The sequence below is a fragment of the Melanostigma gelatinosum genome (assembly GCF_949748355.1).
Source record: "Melanostigma gelatinosum genome assembly, chromosome: 12".
In the NCBI taxonomy this organism is placed as follows: Eukaryota; Metazoa; Chordata; class Actinopteri; order Perciformes; family Zoarcidae; genus Melanostigma; species Melanostigma gelatinosum.
In genome coordinates this window covers 7,330,247-7,352,179 of record NC_136645.1, presented here as the reverse complement: position 1 = coordinate 7,352,179, position 21,933 = coordinate 7,330,247, and the positions used below count along the sequence as shown (strand labels likewise).

The 21,933-nt window shown below is 40.8% G+C and overlaps 1 protein-coding gene across 4 annotated transcripts in view; it reads left to right on the top strand.

Moving 5' to 3' along the window:
* Positions 1–15,628, top strand: part of phactr2 (phosphatase and actin regulator 2) — a gene marked incomplete at its 5' end in the record, with an annotated part of 36,357 nt that extends 20,729 nt beyond the window's left edge. For 2 of the 4 annotated variants that reach the window (XM_079279894.1, XM_079279895.1), the window contains 10 exons: positions 149–289; positions 1,455–1,700; positions 2,877–3,387; positions 3,992–4,167; positions 4,694–4,850; positions 5,873–5,928; positions 7,442–7,503; positions 7,934–8,071; positions 8,743–8,819; positions 11,210–15,628. In XM_079279894.1, the coding sequence (XP_079136020.1) occupies positions 149–289; positions 1,455–1,700; positions 2,877–3,387; positions 3,992–4,167; positions 4,694–4,850; positions 5,873–5,928; positions 7,442–7,503; positions 7,934–8,071; positions 8,743–8,819; positions 11,210–11,225 (1,580 nt within the window). In that variant the 3' untranslated portion in view covers positions 11,226–15,628. The remainder of the gene's footprint in view (positions 1–148; positions 290–1,454; positions 1,701–2,876; positions 3,388–3,991; positions 4,168–4,693; positions 4,851–5,872; positions 5,929–7,441; positions 7,504–7,933; positions 8,072–8,742; positions 8,820–11,209) is intronic. The other 2 variants (XR_013772418.1, XM_079279896.1) reach the window with 2 other exon arrangements.
* Positions 15,629–21,933: the final 6,305 nt, after the last annotated feature.

The window sequence follows — 21,933 nt, the reverse complement described above, 5'->3', positions numbered from 1 at the left end:
GAAGTTCAGCTCCTTCAAACGGGATGACATTTGCCTGTTGCCAGTAAAAGCAAAACCCAAAAGTCTGACCTCTGCTTCCGAGCAACTGAACACCTCTGGAAAGCAGAGGATTTCGTTACGCTGGTGACGATTGTTTATCTCCTTTTAGATGAAACGATCAGCAGTGAGAATCTGAATGGGCACGCCACATCTAGTGTGACATCAGAGGAGGTCAAAGTTGACATTGAGTCTCCAGAAACAGCGCTGGAGGAGCAGGCCACCGGGCCCGACAGCACCGAGGACAAAACAGGTAACTTTTGGATGAGTCACTGCATCTAACATGAGCTTTTGCCACACCAGGGCTAGTTGGTGTCCTTAACTTTCTGATCTCTGTACTCGTTGACACTTCAGCCCTGGAATAGTAGTTTCTCACTTGTATAGTATCGCTGAAATGATAATTAACTGTATTGAGGCGTTTGTCTTTTTCTTGAATTTGACAAACTTCCATTTTCAAAATTAGAAGTGGCTAATTGTTACTGTTAAGCTCAATTATCACAGTGACAACACTTTGGCTTGAGCGTAAATTATACAATTTGAAAGCCACAAAAGAAATAATGAGATTGGCACACAATTTTATGTGCCAATCTATGTGTACGTGCGACAATTGTACACTCAGAAGGAAAAAAAAAATAAGAACAGAAGAGGTTCTTTCTCTCCAGTTTCATCATGAATAACCATGATTTGTGTTACGCTTCAAGCAGAAAGAAATATTTTATGGTCCAAGTGTCAAATTTGTTTCTTGGAAAGTGGAGATATTCTGCATCCACAGTGGTATCAATGTGTCCAGTAGAGAACAAAGATAATAATTTATATGCTCGAACTAACACAGCTTCTTTTAGATGTGTGTTGCTTTGAAGTCTTTGTACCGGCTGCAGTTTTCTGGCTGGCATTAAATCCTCTGTGGGATCTCTGACGGGGTCTAATGTGTTCAGATAGATATCCCCATTGTACCGGCCTGCAGCAGGCGTTCACAGTCTGAACAGAGCAGCAGCCGCCTCCTAATGCCTCCCTCGCCCTCAGGAGACCGGCCGCCGTTCTTCTGTCTGATGCTGCCTAAGTGTTGTGCTGTTCTCATCTCAACCCTGTTAGCATTGAACTTAGAGCCATTTGTTCCTTCATTTGTCAATAATCAGAGAGGCACACGCAACAAACAAATACAGCAGCAGAACACACATGCCTTCACATCGGAGGATGGGGAAGGTTAATGGGTTTTTTAATCCGTCATATCCCAAGCCATACACATCATTCATGTTGATACAATCTAAATAAAACCTGCCCAAGACTAACAGATCGAACGTCAGCTCTCATCAGCAGCATCTCTGTCCAACTCACCTCTTATCTATCAGAATGTCTTTCTTTGCTTTTCTCTCATGTCCATTTTGTGCATCTGTTCGCACAAATGTGCATCTGCTCAGAAAGGTGCGATACTAAGCCGCTCGCCCGGGCAAAGCAGGCGCGACCCCGGGACGTTCCAGCTAAAAAACAGCAGAGCGCCACTCTGCCCTCCTCTTCCAAACCGGCGGCCGGCACTGCAGCCACAACTAAGCAAAGGGACGGTGCTTCGGGGACTAAAAAGACTGCCAAAACCACAGGCAAGACAGGCTCATCCACTCAAGCTAAAGCTAACCCACGGAGCACTAACAACACTAGTCGCGGGATTGGTAAGTTCAGCGTGTTGGGACTGAAGCCAGTTTGCCTGTCAGTGTTCTCAGTCTTCCTGCCTGCCTCCCTGCATGGAAAATGTGCTTGCATCCTTGTTTGAAGGAAATGAAGACTCGCTATGAAGCTGTCTGCACCTGTAAACCGTGGCGTCATGTTCTGGAAGAGTTACCGTCGTCGAGTCAAGCTTCTGTCAAGTAGCTGTCGCTCCCTCTTGATTGCGTCCTTTCCTAATTAGAAGAGATTTCCAGTGTTGTGAGTAACTGTTTGTGATATCTGTTTCTGAGAATGCAGAAGTGAAAATCTATTTTCTCAGCTCTGTAAACGCCCAATACAACTGTGTGTGTGCGCACATTTATTTGTGTGTGTGTGTGTGTGTGTGTGTGCGAGAGCACATGAGTGTGACTGAGGTCCAACAATCTCATGTGGTTTTGGTTGATAGCATGATGCAAGGGCATGATCATCTCCCTTTATCCCTACATCCAGTGTGCGTGTGTGTGTGTGTGTGTGTGTGTACTCCATTAACTTACAGCATGGTGGAACATGTGATGTTCATGCAGTTTTTTCTGGAGGCCTCTGTGTTTATTTTAAGTTGTTGGCAAAGTGGGACAAAAGTTGTTTTCTTCGTGTTTTAATAACATGTTCAGTACTTTCCTTTCCTCAGGCTGCTTTTACCAGCACACAAAGTCACTTCAAAGACAATGAAAGGACTATTTCATTTAATATGACTTTATGTATTCCATATTTCAGGCATGTTTAATGGTTGATCATGATTAGAAATGGTTATTCTAATCCTGAAATAGTATGGCCTTTGTGCTTTTTTATTGAATAGATATTGGTGTGGTCCTCACTCTTCAATACTGCTTCTGCCCCAGTCAGCTGGGACAAAAAGGAGCATTTGCTATATTTCCCCCATAGTCCTTTTTTTTCTACCTTTTTTCAAAATAATATGAAAATATTTTTTACTGCAAAAAAAGATTCCTAAATCTAAGTTGGACTATATGCTAGTATAAGACAAATAATCTGTATAGATAGGACAGGATTCACACCGACAGAAGATTGAGCGTTTTTGTTTCTGTAGCCTTTGTGTCTTCTGTGGGAGGAAATTGGAGCATCTCGAGGAAAGAAAAAGTCTAATATTTCTCTTCTATCTTTCCCTTGTTCCTGTTTCTCCTCAGCCAAAGCCTCCCATCCAAAGAAGACAGGATTCACAGCAAAAAATACCTCCACCTCCACTTCCACCCCTCGTTTCCGTGCATCTAAGGATGCTTTAGCACAGACGGAGGCAACCGATGCAAGGACGACCCGGAAATCAAACACTCACACAAAGGCCCCCGCAGAGACTCCGAGCCAGCTAGGGGAGTTCAAATCCTCTCGCCTTTCTTCAAACACCTCATCTAAAGCCTCAGGCAATGAGACAGAGGGAACTCATGCTGCTTCTCAACCTGCTCCAGAGCCTAAATCTGCTCCCAATGCCTCCATTGCCGGGGAGGAGACCCACAAGGGTACGGGTCCTGGACCCGCCATCCAGTCTCTCCATATCAACACCGCGACAGAGGACACTTCCTTCACAGTGGGAGAGACGGGCAGCGGCTCACAGGGGGAGAAACGGGGGAGAACGGGAAGGGAGGGTGGAGAAGAAGAGAAGAAGAAAGGAGAAACGGAGTCTGCTGCGGAGAACAGCCCGAGGTAAAAATGTAGTAAGGACACGAGAGTTGGTGAAACATTCCTCATGTTTCTTATACTTCCAGAGAACATCTCTACACAGTAGTCTTCCTGTCGTCACATGATACGTGCTAAAAAAAGGATGGCTGACAATATATCTATATTTTTAATTCATTGAGTTCAATAAAATATTGACATTGACAGATCTCAGGATTTGTCCCATTTCAACAAATATGTGAGCTTTTATTCAATTTGTATTCATTTATTGAAGCGAGACGTGATGGGTGACAATAGACCAGACAGCATTTACATTTGGAGACATGACGGGATAAAAATGACAGGGCACAACAAACTCAACAAAAATAAACAGACAAATAATGAAAGTTCGATTTTGTGGCGTGTGTGTGTGTGTGTGTGTGTGTGTGTGTGTGTGTGTGTGTGTGTGTTAGCGATGCTGCAGTGCAGTCTGTTGTGTAAGGTTCCTGTGAGTGTGTGTGTGTGGTGTAGAGGAGCAATTGGAGGTGTGAGGTGGAGAAAGAGAATAGAGATGAAGAGGAAGAGGGAAAAAAAAGAGAGGGGGAGTAATAATTACAGTGAGCTCACGCTGTCTTGTTATTGTTTCCTGCAGGTCTGCAGAGGCCCACGCTGAGAGGCCACAGGGCCTCAGCGTGAACACGGAGCGGGCCATGGTGACGGTGATCCCCGATAGGCCGAGATACAGCCAGACCAGCGACTCTGACTCTGACGGACCAATCCTGTACCGAGAGGAGGAGGAAGACGAGGAGGAAGACGAGTACACAACCAGTACGGGATTAATTGTGTAGTCCTAGAACTCGTACGGACATTTCAGAGAAGCTCCTCGTGAGCCACACATCGTTAACTTTGACGTGTTGGTGTTTCGTACGAGGCCTTGTGTGAGGTTTCATTCAGGATATTCTATTTATTTTGTAAACACTGTTAAAAATGCCGGAAGGAACAAGCAGCTCGAGGTTTTTATTTACATTTGACACAGAGATGCATGTTCCTCAGAGTACATTGAGTCACCAGTTCATTAGCTTACTCTTGTAGTTTCACACTGTCTGTGTCACTTAGGGTTCAGTTGAGCTTAGGAAAAGAAAAAACAGACCATAATGACTTAAAGGGTGTCATAGTTGATGCTAAGCATGTCAGCTCTAGAATAACCCAAATGGCTGACATCGTTAGCTATAGGCCGATCTTTGGACCGTCGGTGGACACAAACAAGCCGCCATTACTGCGGTGGCATCTCAGTTGTCCATGCAGGTGGTTCAGAAGCCTGTGACTCGTTCTCACTGTTGTGTCTTTGTTCCAGGCGCTCTGGCCATGAAGATCCGCCGACGAGACACCCTGAACATCAAGCTAGGGAACCGTCCCAGCAAGAGAGAGCTGGAGGAGAAAAATATTCTGCCGAAGAGCTCTGAGACGGAGAGACATGAGCAACGCCAAAAGATAGGCTCCAAACTAGTCAGGTACACACACACACACACACACACACGCCTACACACAGCATGCTGTGAAAATGTAGTAAGCTGTGAATTTTCATAGTAGATCAGCAGGGAAACAACAGAGACTGTTTCATTTGTTGTGTAGTCGTGGGCGGTGTGCAGGTACAAATGATGCACTTTAAAAATCTGTCCTTAAGTTTAGTTTGGCTTTTTCTACCAGCTGAGGCAGAACGGCTGGTGACAAACAGCCTTTGGATTAGTTAGTTCGTAAAATAGTTTCAAACAAACAATGCAATGTATAAAAAAGATATGTATTTAAAATGTGCCACGTTTCGATGTAACGGAGATCTTCGATATTAAAAAGGTCCCCATCAACGAGCAGTATGTAGACACAAATACGTTCATTACTCAGGTGATTGTGATCTGCATGATTGAGAGTCAGTCTACACGCAAGTTGAACAAATAGAAACATTAAGATCAATATTGAATAAGCATATACTGGGACTACAGATGAAAAATAGCCTTTTGGCTAACTGGCACATTTGCAGAAATGTTTTTATTAATGTGCACTGTCCCGTTCAAATAAACCAATAAATAAATATATATTAAATATAACATCAAATCAAATATATATTATACATCACAAAAAACAATATCCTAGAAACTACTAGATGTAGAAAAAAAACATTAAAATGTAGAAAAGTAGAAGTACATTAGTAAATATATAAAATATATTATTTGCCAAAAAAGAAAAAGAATTGTCGGGAATACAGCCAAGTTCATCTTAGCAATAGGCCAGAATTTGTGTTAACGCCTACATGTTAAATACAATACCGAAGAGGTTGTTGGGAAAAAATGAAAACTACTAGATTAAAAAATACAAAAAAGTCATACACTACTTGTCCAAAAATATATATAATATTTTCGGGATACAAAGTTATAAGAAAAAAGAAAATCACAAATGTTTTTCTTAAGTCAGTGTAATGTTGTTCAGTCTCGTGTGCTCCTCGTAGAAGAAGGATGTGAACCCAGTTTTGTCTCTTCAGGCGCCTGAGCCAAAGACCCTCCACAGAGGAGCTGGAGCAGAGAAACATCCTCAAGCGTAAGTTCATGAAATATCGATTAAACTGAGCGGTGATGCTTTGCAACTTGAAATGAACTGTCTCACATATATATCTGAGCAAGAAAATGGATGTTCCAGGTTGAACCAGGTGTTGCCAGGTACAATATGCCAGGTACAATATGACGACACATAAATATTAAATATTATTTGTGTGTCATGCTACAAAGCAGGCCTGAAATCATCTGCTGGATGGTCTAACAAAACCAGTTTCAAACTGCTTTTTCTCCGTCTAAAAGCTAAGTAAATATGTTTAATGCTCAGTGTAAAATAACTTAACACAGGAAAGTCAAATTCAAAACTCAGAAGAACAGTTTAACATGACCACAAAGAAACGTAAAGATATCTGAACAGTATTTCTGATCAAGTTCATTCATTTGTTAATACAGTTGTTCCATAAAATACTTTGAAACATACAACAGCTGTTGAACTGCCAGGATGAACCTTCGGCTTCACGGCTGGCTGGTGTAGTGCTACAGATCTGCCGACGCAAAGGGGGCTGAAAGGCACGTGTTTACCTTTTGTACCCGGACTGTGCAACCAGTTGGTTCGCAACTTCAGTGCTTGGCGTCCATCTGGAGGTGTTGTTGCTTGTAAGTGTCGCGGTTTACAGTAGCCTGCGTTCCTCCGATGTGTCCAGCATGAAGAACAAGATGACGGGTATTTATTGCGTAACTTTTAATTTAGGAAGAAACACCGAAAGCAAAAAGCAGTTCTGCTCACTTGTTCCCATCAGTCTCTGATACTATACACACACTCCGGCCACTTTATTAGGTGCATCTTTAATTCTTCATGGCATGGATTCATTCATGGAGCTCCAGCAGGGGAACAACATTCCTCAGGGATTTAGGTCCATATTGACGTGATAAAATCATTCAGTTGTTGCAGATTTGTCGGCTGCACATCCATGATGCAAACCTCCTGTCCCACCACCACCATCGTCTGCACACCTCGGTTGTAACAAGTGATTTTTACTGTTGCCTTTCTATCCGCTCAAACCACTCGGGCCATTCTCCTCTGCCATCAACAAGGCCTCTTCACCAGAGATCTCCAGCTCACTGGATGTTTTTTTTTTTTTATTTGGACCATTCTCTGTCAACCCAAGATACGTTTATGTGTTTAAAATCACAAAGCAGGTCGTCTGGCAACAACCATGCCAAGTTCAAAGTCACTTGAATCAAATTTCTTCCCCATTCTGATGCTTGATTAGTCTACATGCCCAAATGCATTGAGTGAGTGAGTGTGCTACATATATTACACATCCATAAAGACGCCAGAAGAGAGAATGCATTACATATTCAACTCACATGTTACATTCTTTGTCCAGAAGAAATCAAAGGATATAGGTTCTGTTTATGTTAAGGCGATCCCACTGCTTCACAGCCATGGACACATTTTAATGTGGCAAATCAAATCTTGCTGTTTATAAATAGAAGCAGAAGCTTGTTGCAGACACGGTAGTTGTGAAATGACTCTGTTGGCTTTTTGCATGCAGAAAAGAATGAAGCAGAGGAGCAAGAAGCTAAGCAAGAGTTAAAAAGGAGACTCTCCAGAAAGGTACTGTAAACACCAACCACACACACACACACACACACACAGAGAAGAGCGGACAGGACACAGTGAGTCTATATTTAGCTGCTAATATGTTTTGCTCCACCTTATGATTCACATTAGGAGGAAGACAAGATGCTTTGTTGGAGATATCAGCCCATCTAGTGGACACAGATGGAACTGAGACTTTCAGTCTCTAGTTCTTGTGATTAAAGAAAACATTTGCTGCCAAGAAACCTTTCAAATAATAAATAGAGGGTGCAATAACAAAATTATGCATATCGCCATATGTTAGACTTATAACTTAAGACTAAAAAGGACCATTCTTGAACTTTGATGTTTATAGTCTAATTTCTCTCTTTCTTCCTGTGTGTGTGTGTGTTTGTGTTTGTGTGTGTGTGTGTGTGTGTGTGTGTGTGTGTGTGTGTGTGTGTAGCTGAGTGTGAGGCCTACGGTGGCAGAGCTCGTCGAGCGCAGGATTCTGTGTTTTAACGAGTACGTGGAGGTAACGGACGCCAAAGACTATGACCGGCGGGCAGACAAACCCTGGACACGGCTTACTCCCGCTGATAAGGTGCTACAGCTAATACGCCGCATTGTAAAATCTTGACTATTTGTTTCTTATTGTTTGACTATTTTTCTTTATTTTGTTAAGTCATCAATTATGCAGCTGTAGCTAGTTGGTTTACATACTTTATAAATTTGTAACATTAAGTTTTATATCGGCATGAACAATAATCTTATATCATTTTTATGTTGTTTGACAACAGCAGTCAAAAAGATATATCAACATAATCCCCAGGGAACAAAGAACACTGCACATGTTTGCTGCTGTGTACATTGTTCATGTGTACATTGTCCTTGCCAGCACATTACAGCATTACATTATGAATTGTGGGTAGTTGTGGGTAGTCTGCAGCTACATATTCATGTAAAGTACTCACAAATAGCTCAAAAAGTCCAATGGGATTAGAGTAGAAAACACAGCTGTGTAATAACTGTGTTTTGATGTTGTATGTGTGTTTGGGGAACAGGTGGACTTGTCCTGCTAGTTGCATTTTTACGAGATTTGTGTGTGTGTGTGTGTGTGTGTGTGTGTGTGTGTGTGTGTGTGTGTGTGTGTGTGTGTGTGTGTGTGTGTGTGTGTGTGTGTGTGTGTGTGTGTGTGTGTGTGTGTGTGTGTGTGTGTGTGTGTGTGTGTGTGTGTGTGTGTGTGTGTGTGTGTGTGTGTGTTCTGCCCCTCAGGCTGCTATCCGTAAGGAGCTGAATGAGTTTAAGAGCCGAGAGATGGAGGTTCATGAAGACAGCAAACAGTTCACCAGGTACTCGAGCGGTCGATGACTACTATTTAGTCGACCCGGACGATAACTCACACTTCATTAGTGATTCATCCCCATGAATCCTGCAGTTTACGAGTTCACATCGATCAATATTTGTATTACTCTGATCCTCCAGAGCCATTTCCACTAGCATTAACTAAAGGCAAGGCAAGTTTATTTGTATAGCACAGTTCAACAACAAGGTAATTCAAAGTGCTTCACATGAAACCATTAAAAGCATAAAGGCAAAAGTAAAGGAGATTTAAAACATACATTGAAACAATAATCGATGTCTCCCTGAGACATTACGCTGCACGCAATCAACCATACACTGCAATTACTCGCACACAAACCACGTCTGGAAAATATCTCTGCCGATCTGCGTTTTATAGTGTACGCCTTGCACGAACTCGGCCCCGGAGGAAATGGCGATATATTGTGCAGTCCTTTTAAAACCATTAAAAGCATCAAAACATAAGGCAAAAGAAAAGGAGATTTAACAGCAATTAAGAACAGTGTAAGAAATAAAATGCAGTAGTAAAATGCAGAAATGCAGGAAATTGATTCATATATTAATTGAATGTGGTTCAATTAAAGGCAGCAGCAAACAGAAAAGTCTTCAATCTTGATTTAAATGAGCTGAGGGTCTCAGCAGACCTGCAGCTTTCTGGGACTTTGTTCCAGATATGTGGAGCAGAACAACTGAACGCTGCTTCTCCATGTTTAGTTCTGACTCTGGGAACAGAAAGTAGACCGGTCCCAGACGACCTGAGGGGTCGGGATGGTTCATAAGGTAGCAGCAGATCAGAGATGTATTTTGGCCCTAAACCATTCAGTGCTTTGTAAACCAACAGCAGGATTTTAAAGTCAATTCTTTGTTGGACAGGAAGCCAGTGCAAAGACATCAGAACTGGAGTGATGTGATCCACCCTCCTGGTCTTAGTGAGGACTCGAGCTGCAGCGTTCTGAATCAGCTGCAGCTTTCTGACGGACTTTTTACAGAGACCTGTAAACACACCGTTACAGTAGTCCAGTCTGCTGAAGATAAATGCGTGGACAAGTTTTTCCAAATCCTGTTGAGACATAAATCCTCTAATCCTTGATATATTCTTCAGGTGATAGTAGGCTGATTTTGTAATTGTCTTGATATGGCTTTTCAGGTTGAGGTCTGAATCCATAACTACACCTAGATTTCTGGCTTGGTTTGTGGGTTTTAACATCAGTGACTGAAGCTGAGCGGTGATTTTCAATTGTTCGTCATTGGTACCAAAAACAATTACTTCTGTTTTATCTTTGTTTAATTGAAGAAAATTCTGGCACATCCAGTTGTTGGTTTGTTCAATGCAGTTACCCAGCCCTTGTATGGGATTATAGTCCCCTGGTGACATAGTTATGTAGATTTGTGTGTCGTCTGCATAATTATGATAACACACTTTGTTGTTTTCCATAATCTGAGCTAGTGGAAGCATGTAGATGTTGAACAGAAGAGGCCCCAGTATTGAACCTTGGGGAACACCACATGTCACATGTCATGTTTACAAAGCCAGGTCATAAAGCCACGATCTAAGCACCTGGGTCGACTCCAGTTCCTGAGCCGAGATCTGCGTGACTTGGTTTCATATTGTATCGCTGTACAGCGCGCAGAGAGATCAACTCCACCCGTAGAACATAATACACATTTAATTAAAATATGTAATAATGTAATGTTTCACTGATATCAGATGAAAATGTCAATTTATATTGCAATTTGAGAAAGAAGTGAAATCTGAACACGATTAACCGTGAATCGTTTACCTGTTTATATTCTTATGACCCATACTGTTAACCTGATTTTGGCATTGTATATATTGTATATGTTGTGTATATTTTGGATTTGCACCTGATTGTTATCCGAGACTTTTATATATGCACGTTTTATGTTTGCACTTAATTGCAACTGCTACACAGCAATTTCCCTCTGGATAGTTTTATCTTTTTGTATTCCGTCATAATTCACACTAAAAGCAACTTTATCCTTGCTGCAGTGTTTCGATCAGTCATAAATCGTCAGCACAAAAACACTCCAAAAACTTCACTACACCAGACGATTTTCATTCTCTAAAAGCAATTGGCTGCAGCTCAAGGCGTCTATGAATTCATTTTTTTAGGATGACGTTTGAGTGTTTTTGTGCCTGGTGAAGATCCATTTTGGATCAAAACTGGGCAGCAGTAGATGATCGAATGCACATCATTTTTGTATGTGGTTTAGCTGTGTCACTCTAACAAAAAAAATCAAGTTGGAACAAATGAGCACCAACAACCCACTGCAATGTAACCCTAAACTACATTGCATGAATGCTTTATATTGTGCATGTGTGTGTTGCATTTTCACACTTGTGTGTTTGTGTTTCCAGATTCCATCGGCCCTAAGCGCTCTCACTGCCGGCTGGACGTCAGCACCACAAGCTCTCCGGTCCACAGCTCCCAGCAGTCCCCCCGGCCCTCCAGACCCTCAGACCCTCAGTACACAGCTCAGTTCATTTTGCTTTGGGATCCTCCTGCAACTGATGATATACATTCCTGTCTATAGTGACAGTAACAGGTGTGTCTTAAGGCCATGGCCATCCATGGACACCAGTGAAACATTTGCACATATCTATCGTCAGAACATTGGTGTGCATAGCGCTCCGATTCGATTATTTAATGCAGATGGCCAGAACATGCTGGTATGTGATGCTTTTTGTTGTTGTTTTGGTTCAATTCATCAAAGAGAGGCTCCAGGGAGGGAAAGATTTGGAAAATGTACCTTCTCAGTATCGTGAACGTGGCTCAGCTGTACTAAAGAGTTTGTGTACTTGTCAAGGTATGCCTTGTTACTAACTGCCAAATGTCCATATATGGGCATCCTCCTAGAACAGGAAATGGCAGCGATTGGATGGTTGCGTGCTGTGTCAGTGCTATGTCATAGATCAGAGGGGAGGAGAGGCAGCTTGTTCTGCTCCGATGTGCCTCTCGGAGTTGAAATACTGCAGTTCAGTTTTAGACATATTTAAAGTATATTGCCACTAGAGGGCATTATGACATTAGAGTTATAGTCTGTGAGGATGAAGATGTGAATGTAGATGAAGAATAATCTGCAAGTGTTGTATTTATAACTGCTGGAGCCTCGGGATCGGTGGGCACCCGAGGCTGTTAACAGTGAAGTGCACTCGGAATCACTCCAATTCCAGACAATTCTAATCCCTCGGCACTCCCGATGATACACGATGACCATGTACCATCATATACTATGTCTTATGTTGGGTTATTAAGTGCAAACCTCTGTTCACAAAGAGCGGGACTTGCTGTTTATAGGATCTACTTTTAAAGCTTTGACTTCAGTTTTCTCATTTTAGGCTGAAGCTCTAATTTGGTGCCAAAGAAAAAGCTGATATTTGATTCTATGTTGGTCTTTTGTGTGGCGGACTTCCTATGATAAATGGCGAACAGGCACTGAGAGTTTCCCCACTGAAGCGATCAACAGTCCTCTTGAAAAAGTCGAGAAGTACTTTATTTTCCATTTTCCTTGAACGTGCTTTTGTGATTGAATCTGTCAGCCCATGATAGATACGCAAGGAGAGACCTGCTGACAAGTGGTCCTTATACATTTTGCCCTAACATGCACCTTAAATCCAGTGGTAAAGATCTGTTTTCATCAACACACAGTTTGATTTATGTAAGGCATGTAAAGCAAAAGTAATATATTGATATGTGTTATAGTAATCTAAGCAGACACAAGGGCGGGTATGAAGCAGCACAATGTATTTCTTGGAAATATGGTTGGACTTTAGATTTATGGTTTCTCAGCAACGTGGCTGAGGTGGTTTAGTTTTATGGATCTCTAGTGTTCACCTTCGGAGCATTTTCTTCTTTGAAGTGCTCCAATACTCAAGATGTATGTTATTGCAAACATAAAGGGGATCAATTAATCATGCTTTGTTTTTGTGTGGATGCCAGAATGTCTTGCTGAGATATCAGAAACAGAAAAGTCAAGAGGCGAAATGTGGAAGGACAGATTTGCAGACAGAGGACCGGAACTTATAACTTGCTCTCAACTATATAATACAACTGATATACGAAGCCGGGACAGAAATGAACCAATACTTGGCCAAGATGTTCAACTGAGAATTAAGCAAAAACGTTCATATAAGAATTTCACAAAAACATGTTTTTCATCCCTGCACATTTGGACGATAGCGGAGATGTTGGCTGACAAGTGGTTGACAAATTAAGCTTGCTGACATCCAAAGGCTTGTGTTCTCATAATAGACGTCCAACCTCGACAACGCTCGTCATTCTTACAAATAAGAACTGAAAAAGATTGATTTATTCTTTCTGCTTCTGAATGTGAATGAGCTTGTAACATGAAATGATGTACAGTGATGGAAAAGAGCCAAGAGTATTCATTCATGCGAATGTCTATCATGCTATATATATTGATTATTTTGTACACATACATGTATATCGAGCATGTGCATACATTGAATTTAATTTTGCTACAAATATGCCCCAATAGAATGTTTTAAACTCGTACTTTTAGTTGTCTTGTTTGCCCCAGACAATAGGAAAGAGATGCAGAGTTCAGAACACGTGTCAGTGCTGTTTCTAGGCAGCATGTTAAAAACCGTATGTTGAATAACTGCCACGTCTTAACCAAACCAATCTGTTACATAAACAGGCCGCGGACAAGCCAGTATACAGGAAGTTATCAATCAATATCTTATTTTGTATTCTGGTCCACTTTCACTTAAGCTGAAGTCGGGTACAATGCAGTAGATATTTCATGGATGGAGACTCCGTTTAAAAGCAATTTATAAACCTTTCTGGACTTCACTTTTGATTTATTTCTTCAGATGAACGTAGGTCACCTTGCACAAACTATAAAACGAAAAAACAAGATGTGACTTGAAATTGTATTTGGTTCAGGCACAGGATATAATCCAGATGCATTTTATAAGTGAGCAAACAGGTTTCGGTCTATAAATGTCGACATAATGCATCAAAGACTGTAATAAACATTTTAGATGCACAAATATAAAGTGTTGGTGGAACAGCTTTGATCACACATGCTGCTTGCATCTCTGTAGAAAAGACAAGTTCATCTTAAAGACAAGTAACATTTATTTGAACCGAGCCTATTTAGCATTTATAAGCAGTATATAGTTGATGAGTAAATGTTTATATATATGTTTAAGCCGATAAAAAGACATTTAAAGCAGCTATAACCAAATAAGTGAGTCCAGCACAACGTTACTGTTTTGGCTCCCACTGCTCTCATGGTGTCATTTCTGCCACAACAGGAAGCTGTTTTCAGAGAAACAGCTTTGAAAAGCCACTATATACTACCTGCTCAGCAACAACCCGCAGACAGACACAGTAAGTGACGAGCTGGTGAACGTAGTGGAGCATTTAGCAGCTAAAGAGACACAGCTATTTCCTTCAGGAGTTGGTGGAGACCAAAAACAGAGCTAAAAGAGAGTGAATATTAGATTTATATTTGCCTGTTGGGCTCAAACATGACTCCAAATGAAGGATGATGTTACTCCGTAACTGCTGAATTTGTAAATAAGTCCATGTTTGCCATATCAACTGAAAAGTTAATATGTCAAATATTATAACCTATTCGTTATCGTATATAATGATGTCTAGTTGACTTGAAGTATTCAACACATTTATGAATTGATTTAAACTTGTCTGACTGATTTTAAATGTGTGAATAGCTCATTGGTAAACAGCCATGAAATACTGTGCTGTCAATCATTCATTAGCTGTTTATGCAACAATTATGATGCGAAATCATAGAAGTTAGAATTTGTGACAAAGTACATGAATACACTTAAAAATGTCTTTATATTTGCTTCGAACTACATTACAGGTAGTTCTTTTATGAAGTGTTAATATACTGCTTATAAATAAATAAGTGGTGAGAATAAAAGCGTTACCGAATAAGATTACACTGATTGTGTAAAACCAGGGTTAGAGCTTGTTGTCTATTTTAACACACAGCTGACTTTCTAACACTGAAACTACTTCAGGGAGTCCTGGTCTGGACTGTCATCACATCTATATCTTGTTTTGTTTTTTTCCATGCAACACTGATGCATAAATCCATGTTGTAGTCCAGAATGAGGTGTAGGTGTTAAATTATGACCAGACAGTATTAATCACAAGGAGCGAGTCCTGTAAAAACCTTTACGGCTGCAGTCTGTGTCAGCTCATCTGCTATTGAGCTGTGAAATAAACACAATAAACCCAAAGAAAAGTTATGATAACCGAACACTCATTTCTTTGCATCGTTGAAGTATTAAACATACAATTCCTGCCATTATATTTATTTTGAAAAAATCTCTAAAGCATTCACGGACACGTTGACACTCGTTTTTCCCGGCTGCTGCTGTTAATTGGCAGCATTGGAGGCTTCCACCGTGGAAATGAAAATGTTTACATTGGAGGTGGTCTGTTGTTGTAGTGGTGCTTGAGGCTTCCTTTATCACTTCAAATCAACCCCCCCTCACCAAATACAATCAAAAAGCCATAATCAGACTACTGCTGCTGGTGACCCTAAAGCCTTTATTCTTCAACATGTAATCTTTTATCATGTGAAATTCAGTAAGGTATCATGATAGGGATCACAAGTGTCAGTCACAATATAAACCCTCCAGCTCTAAATGCATTGATCTTTTTTTCTTTTTTTGTATTGATCTTTGAAGTCATAGGATGATGTCATATATCCCCCAAAACAGCTACTGTTACGTCCAAACTGTACATTGTTTTTGTATATAAAGAATCATGGGAAAACCTCTATTTGTCATCTTGTTTTTTCTCGTCATATGATCAGTAAATACTTTCATAACATACGTATACACATATACACCGATACACATATACATACGTATACATATATACATATACACACGTACACATATATATATTTATATTGGGGTGACCGTGGCTCACTGGGTTAAGAGGGTTGTCTGGCAACCGCAAGGTCAACAGTTTGATCCCCGACTGGGACGTATACATATACACATGTGTATACACAGGTAGAGTCCTGAGTCTTGTGATACAAGCCTGTAAGAAAAAAAAACATTTTTAAATACATTACATTATTCCTTTCAGATCTCCTGAAAGAATTAAAAGCTGCACCAATTTCTTATTTTTTTTTATTCACACTAATTTCACACAAGGACGGGTGTGAGAGAAATCTACAGCCTATCTGGACATTTATACGTGGGGCAATTAAGCCTTTCAAAGATATTCTTCTTCTGTTAAATGAAGAAAGCCTTTTAATGCAGCTCGTCTCTTCACCTTCCGTGTGCCCTCAATTTGAATAATTGTCGAGGATGACAGCGTAATAACACTTTACTGAATATGTATTGAACCTCGCTATGCTTTCTGGCTCTCACTGAGATTCTGGGTTACAAAAGGCCAAACTAATCTGCTAAAAGTGGTCCGGACTGAAATATCTTCACAACTGTTGGATGGATTTTATTATACAATATTCATCCCGGTAAGGTAAGGGGGAAATTTGTCTCTGCATTTGACCCATCCCTAGGGAGCAGTGGGCTGCCCATGACAGGCGCCCGAGGAGCAGGTAGAGGTTCAGTGTCTTGCTCAGCTACACTTCGGCACACTTCGGATCGAACCGCCTCGCTACCCATGAGCCACGGTCGCCCCAAATACATACATGTATAAACGTTCATTGTGCCCAGAGAATGAATCCTAATGACTTCAGTGATCCTCTGAACTTTTTTCCTGTGCCATCGCGGCATCTACATTTGTAGTTTTGAGTGAGATGTCTCAACTATTCGATGGATTGCTATGAAATTTGGACATTCATGCCCGCTCATGATGAATTGTAACAACATTCACCATCACATCCATTTTTTTATTCGATTGCTTAATTTATTGCTAAATACCTTTAAAACTAATGACATTCCCATCAACCTCAGCTGTGCTTTGTGTCAAGTGCAAATTAGCAAACGTTGGCATGAAGCTATGAACATTTTGAATCAGCTGAACATCGGCATGTTGGCATTCTCATTGTGAGCATATGTTAGCGTTGATCTTAAAGCCTCACAGAGCTGCTGCAGACACTTGTGTTCATGTCTTTCTCTATTTCCGTCGAATCCACATTGATGTGATTAAAGTCATGTATCACTGTATACTGAAGTTAAAATAAGAGCGGTTCCAGTCACTCGAATAGCTGCTCCCCAAACAGGGATATATGAATGCATCTTCAGCCGCCAATTTGCAAACACAATGTGACAAAGAGGACTCTGAGTCAAACCGCTTTACTCTGCCGTGCCATTAAAACTACATTTTGCCAAATAGATGTTATGGTCTCAGAGTGCATGGCATCGTAATGCATGCAGTTGCCAGCATCCCTGAAGCTTTGAGCTCGTGTGGGTTTTTGGTGTATATGGGAGGATCTCTATGTGAACCACCATTAAAGTATCAAAGCACCAGCCCATTCATTCTATTCAACCTCATCCAGAGTACGAGCCTGCCTTTTAAAGAGGATGTGGCTGTAATGGAGTGATTCTGAAGAAGAGGACAAGGAAATGAAAGCCGGAGAGTGAAGGAGACGAGGGACGAGGAGATTCGGATATTTAGATTGCAGAGACAGTGACGGTAGGAAATGAGAGACAGTCAGAGGTGTGAATAATCTTCAACTTGAATTGCCTTCTCTGATAACCTGCTGCCTTTGGAATTGATTTTACAGAACATATGTGCAACAGCCTGACCTCAGTGACAGGAAAGGTGTGAATTAAAGTCTTAAATTTGCTTGTGATGTACGGCCTCTTGTCGACTTTGCTGCTCCCCTGCACAATAGACAGTGGTGATAATCGATTTTATAGAGCGAAGCAGGACAGCTAGGAGAGCTCGATAACTGGAGCAGCTGGTGCTTATACCTGGAAGATGTCCTCCTGGACCACAGTGATCATGAACCTCCTGCTCTCTCACAGACAGACACTTCTCTCACCTCACCTCATCCACTCCGTAAATCCTCAGCTTAATCTTAAACATTCACGTTTTTTTTTACAAAAAAAACCAAAACTAAGTTTGCTTTTAATTCCCTTTGCTCAGAACTGTCATGAAAAGGTAATTGTTCTGTAAGAAGTGCGGGTGACAACCTGTATTCTAAACAGTGAAACAGGATTTCTCATTGCGCAAAACTGCTTCTGAGACTGCACAGAGGAAACAAAGTATTTCATCATAAAGACACAGCATACATACGCTTACGTCTTCTGAGGGCCGTTATTCCATCTCTGTTTGCATTTAATAAGAGAAGACCACGCCAGGCACGCTCTCCAGCATTCTTCACAGAAAATATTCATGTTCTCTCCCCCGCTGAAGAGTCTTTATCCGTGTGTTTTATCTTGGATGTTGCCACTCCACTGGTAAGCCTATCTGAGTAGTAGAGATGGAGAGAGAAAGTGGAAGAAAAGGAGGAGGGGGTGATGTTTGAAGGAGGGGGTGTGAGCGGTAAGGAAGAAGAGAGTGGAGGAGAACAGGAGACTGGAAGAGAAGGGCAAAGATAATTGGATTGTGCATTCATATTTGACGAGGGTGAATATGCTTCCTTGACCTTTTCATCTCCTGACTGAGGTCCCGTGTAATCAGAGAGCCAAAAGTGACGCTCACATCAGCGTGAACACATATAGGGCGAGTGGAAGATGTCACTCACTGTATTAGGCACCTTTTAAAAAGGCAAACATGCAATGATGTCATTGAACTTTCCAGTCTAGCTTTCAAAGAAGGACCTGTGGGAACACAATTAATCGCCAGTTAAACTGCTTCAAGTGGAGCTGAACTTCATCTCTCTGGTTTCAGCTTGAGTACCTCTGGAAATTAGGAAAACAGTATGGGTGAGGGAAAAGTTCTGCATATCCAAAATGATTATTCATTTAAAAATATACCAGATTAAATGACAATAGTCTTTGAGTTATTTCAGACATAGTCACAAATGTCAACCTCATGGTGGTGCTGGGGAAAAGTCAGGGGATTACCATTAGGATTCATCCTCTGGCGACCATGAACGACTGTACAAGATTTCAGGGCAATTTATCCGATAGTTGTGTTCAATCAATCTGGACCGAAGTGACACAAAATCCTAAATGATGCAAAAGGGGATCAATTATCACACCTACTTCTTTATTTGGGTCATTGCCCTGCAAGCACTAAGTTGAAAATATACAAAGAAGACAATTGTTTGTGTGTGTGCTAAGCCAAATTTAGGTGGTTCCAGTTTGGTCTCAGAATATAATAAAGCTCAGCTGCTGTGCTTTTCTTTGAGTTAAATGTTTTTGTGTTTTGGAGATTAACAACCTCAAAACCAGATGGTATGAAATTAAACAACATGGGAGTTAATTCAATATTTCTAGCATGCATTAAGAGAAAAACAATTTTTCTCACACAAATATCAGGGTCTCTCCATCAGCTTGGGGCCTTAGTGGGGTATTCAATACCTTTATTCCCTCATATGTGATCAGTTTTTCCTGCAAATGTAACATGTGTATTATGAATGTCATTGTACTGTAAAAGTCTTTATAGTGTGTTTGTTGGCAGGCAGGACACAGTATTTCTAGTCATTGTGAAGGTCTCCAGAAGGAAAAAACAAGATGTTTTACATACACTGCTCTTTCCCTTTGCTGAATGAAAAAACTTCATAGAACATTTCTTATATTAGCACAGTATTATTTCACATACTGAAAAAATGTTGTGATGATTAAACTTTTTTCAAGGTGAAAAATGGAGGTGTGGGGAGATATAAAAGTCATCCTGATCAGCCCATTTCATAATTTCTCCTGTCTGCTGGGGATTTTCTCAGTAGATTAACACAGTATTTTCACTTTCTTCTTCAGCGAAAACATTGTAAATTAAAAAAGCTGTGCAGAGGAGGTCTCTCTCAGTGTTTTACCTACAACGTGGGTATGGAAGCTGCATTTGAGAGTCTATGATCAAAGTACATCCACCTGCAAGTCTTATTCCCATTAAAAAGTCCATCTCCACTAATGTAGCTGGAAACTGTGGAGCAGACGTCTATTTATGTGCTCAGAGCAAACAAGTCAAGCATTTCATGCGAATGTTTTATGTGTATGCGTGTGTACGTGTGCGTGCGTGATGGTACACCGACAGACCTCACGTGGCTTTCATGCCTGACTTGGCAGCGCCGTCTTCACGATTCTCACAGTGAGGACAGATGGCAAGGACTTACCCCACGAAGTAACCCTCCAACACACCCACACACACACAGTCGGACGTGATGTGCAACACAAGAACTTCCTTGGAACCCACTGATGTCTCTCAATCCAACAATGAGTCATGCATCCTCTCCCACCAAGTGTCTGTATTTGTGTGATTTTGGCTGGCAGCGTGCTTTGATAAATCACCTGAAGTCAGCAAGTCAAACCTCGGTGCCTGCTGCTCGTTTCCAGTCACGTCTCACTTTGCCTGCTGCCAACAAAAGCCTTAATTGTACCGACTGCAACTTCAAGCATCTACTCTACATCAGACATCCTGAGGCGATTTGCATTGTGACATCATTTTCTCATGGCTGGTGGCATATTAAACAGAGACTCCTAAGGCACTGATTCAAAGTCAACACAGGAATAATTTCCTTCATTGTCTGCTGTGTTTCATGGCAGTTTCTAGGCCGTTGCTGCTGCCTTTAATTGAACCACATTCAATTAATATATTAATCAATTTCCTGCATTTCTGCATTTTACTACTGTATTTTATTTCTTACACTGTTTCTTTAATTGTTTTTAAATCTCCTTTTCTTTTGCCTTATGTTTTGATGCTTTTAATGGTTTTATGTGAAGCACTTTGAATTACCTTGTTGTTGAAATGTGCTATACAAATAAACTTGCCTTGCCGTTGCCGCTGCTTGAGAAGTACATTTGCACTTTGAAATCGAATTGCTATCACTTGCTTTTCAGGTGTGCAAATGAAAATAAACCAGACAACGCAATTAGTAGCTTCATTAAGCACAAAAATCATACATGAACATCAGCCACCTCTTCAAGTTAAGTTCTTTGATTTTTCCCCCCCCTTAACTTGAAGGATAAACTGTTTTCCATTAAATAGTCAGTACACGTTATAAAAAACGTAGCAATGTCTAACTTTACTCGGCAATCAGTCGTAACGACACACAGCGTGGTCAGGATGTAAGGATGGGTAAGTCATGCACAGCTGATCTGTGTGCACTCAAATGTGTGGGTGGATGATTGGGTACGTTTGTGTGCGTGCGCATAAATGTGGTGCATACGCGCGAGACTGGCTGGACAACAGTTCGTTGAATCCGCGAGGCCAAACAAGGGAAATTCACTGCTGAAACATACCTCTGTGCAGTATACACACATGCAGCTGATACGCTTCACCCGTGTTAGAGGTTGTTAATGTTCTAGCCTGCAGTTTATATTTTCCAAACTGAAATCAAGTTTGTTGTAAAATATAGATGTCGATGCAAAAATTCAACTTCATATTTTAGTGCATATATCAAATTACCTTTTATCGATACAATTTTGCACTGCTCTTGAGCTTCAAAACAAGAAATTGTTTTCTAGTCCCAGTCTGAGACTTAAGTCCTATTTCAAATTAACTTTGAGTACTCTGCACTTGCACACACTTACATATATATATATATATATATATGTTTATACCGATATCAATTGTAACCAAATGTTTCCCCATTTCTATTCAGTTCAAGCTTATGCACATGTTGAAGCTTCATTTAATAAGTTATTTTATGTCCTTTCCTTCATCTGTGGGATGGAATAAATCCAATATTGAATGTATACAATATAATTTACACAATTTGTTCTCCTAATGGCAGATAGATGGTGAATTAAATGAAACATTTGAGTACGGTGAGTGAGAGAAATGTAAATGCCTGAGTGGTTACTGAGCAACTTAATGAGTATGAAGATGTTGTGAATCAACCTAACTGAACATGGAAAACATGTGTGCTGCACCACCACCATATATTCCAACTGAGGGAAGGTATCTTAGAAGAATAGTGTTCATCTCTTCTATTGCATGACAGAAACGTACCCGTGTCACATATTTGTATGTAGAAATGACTACATTTTAA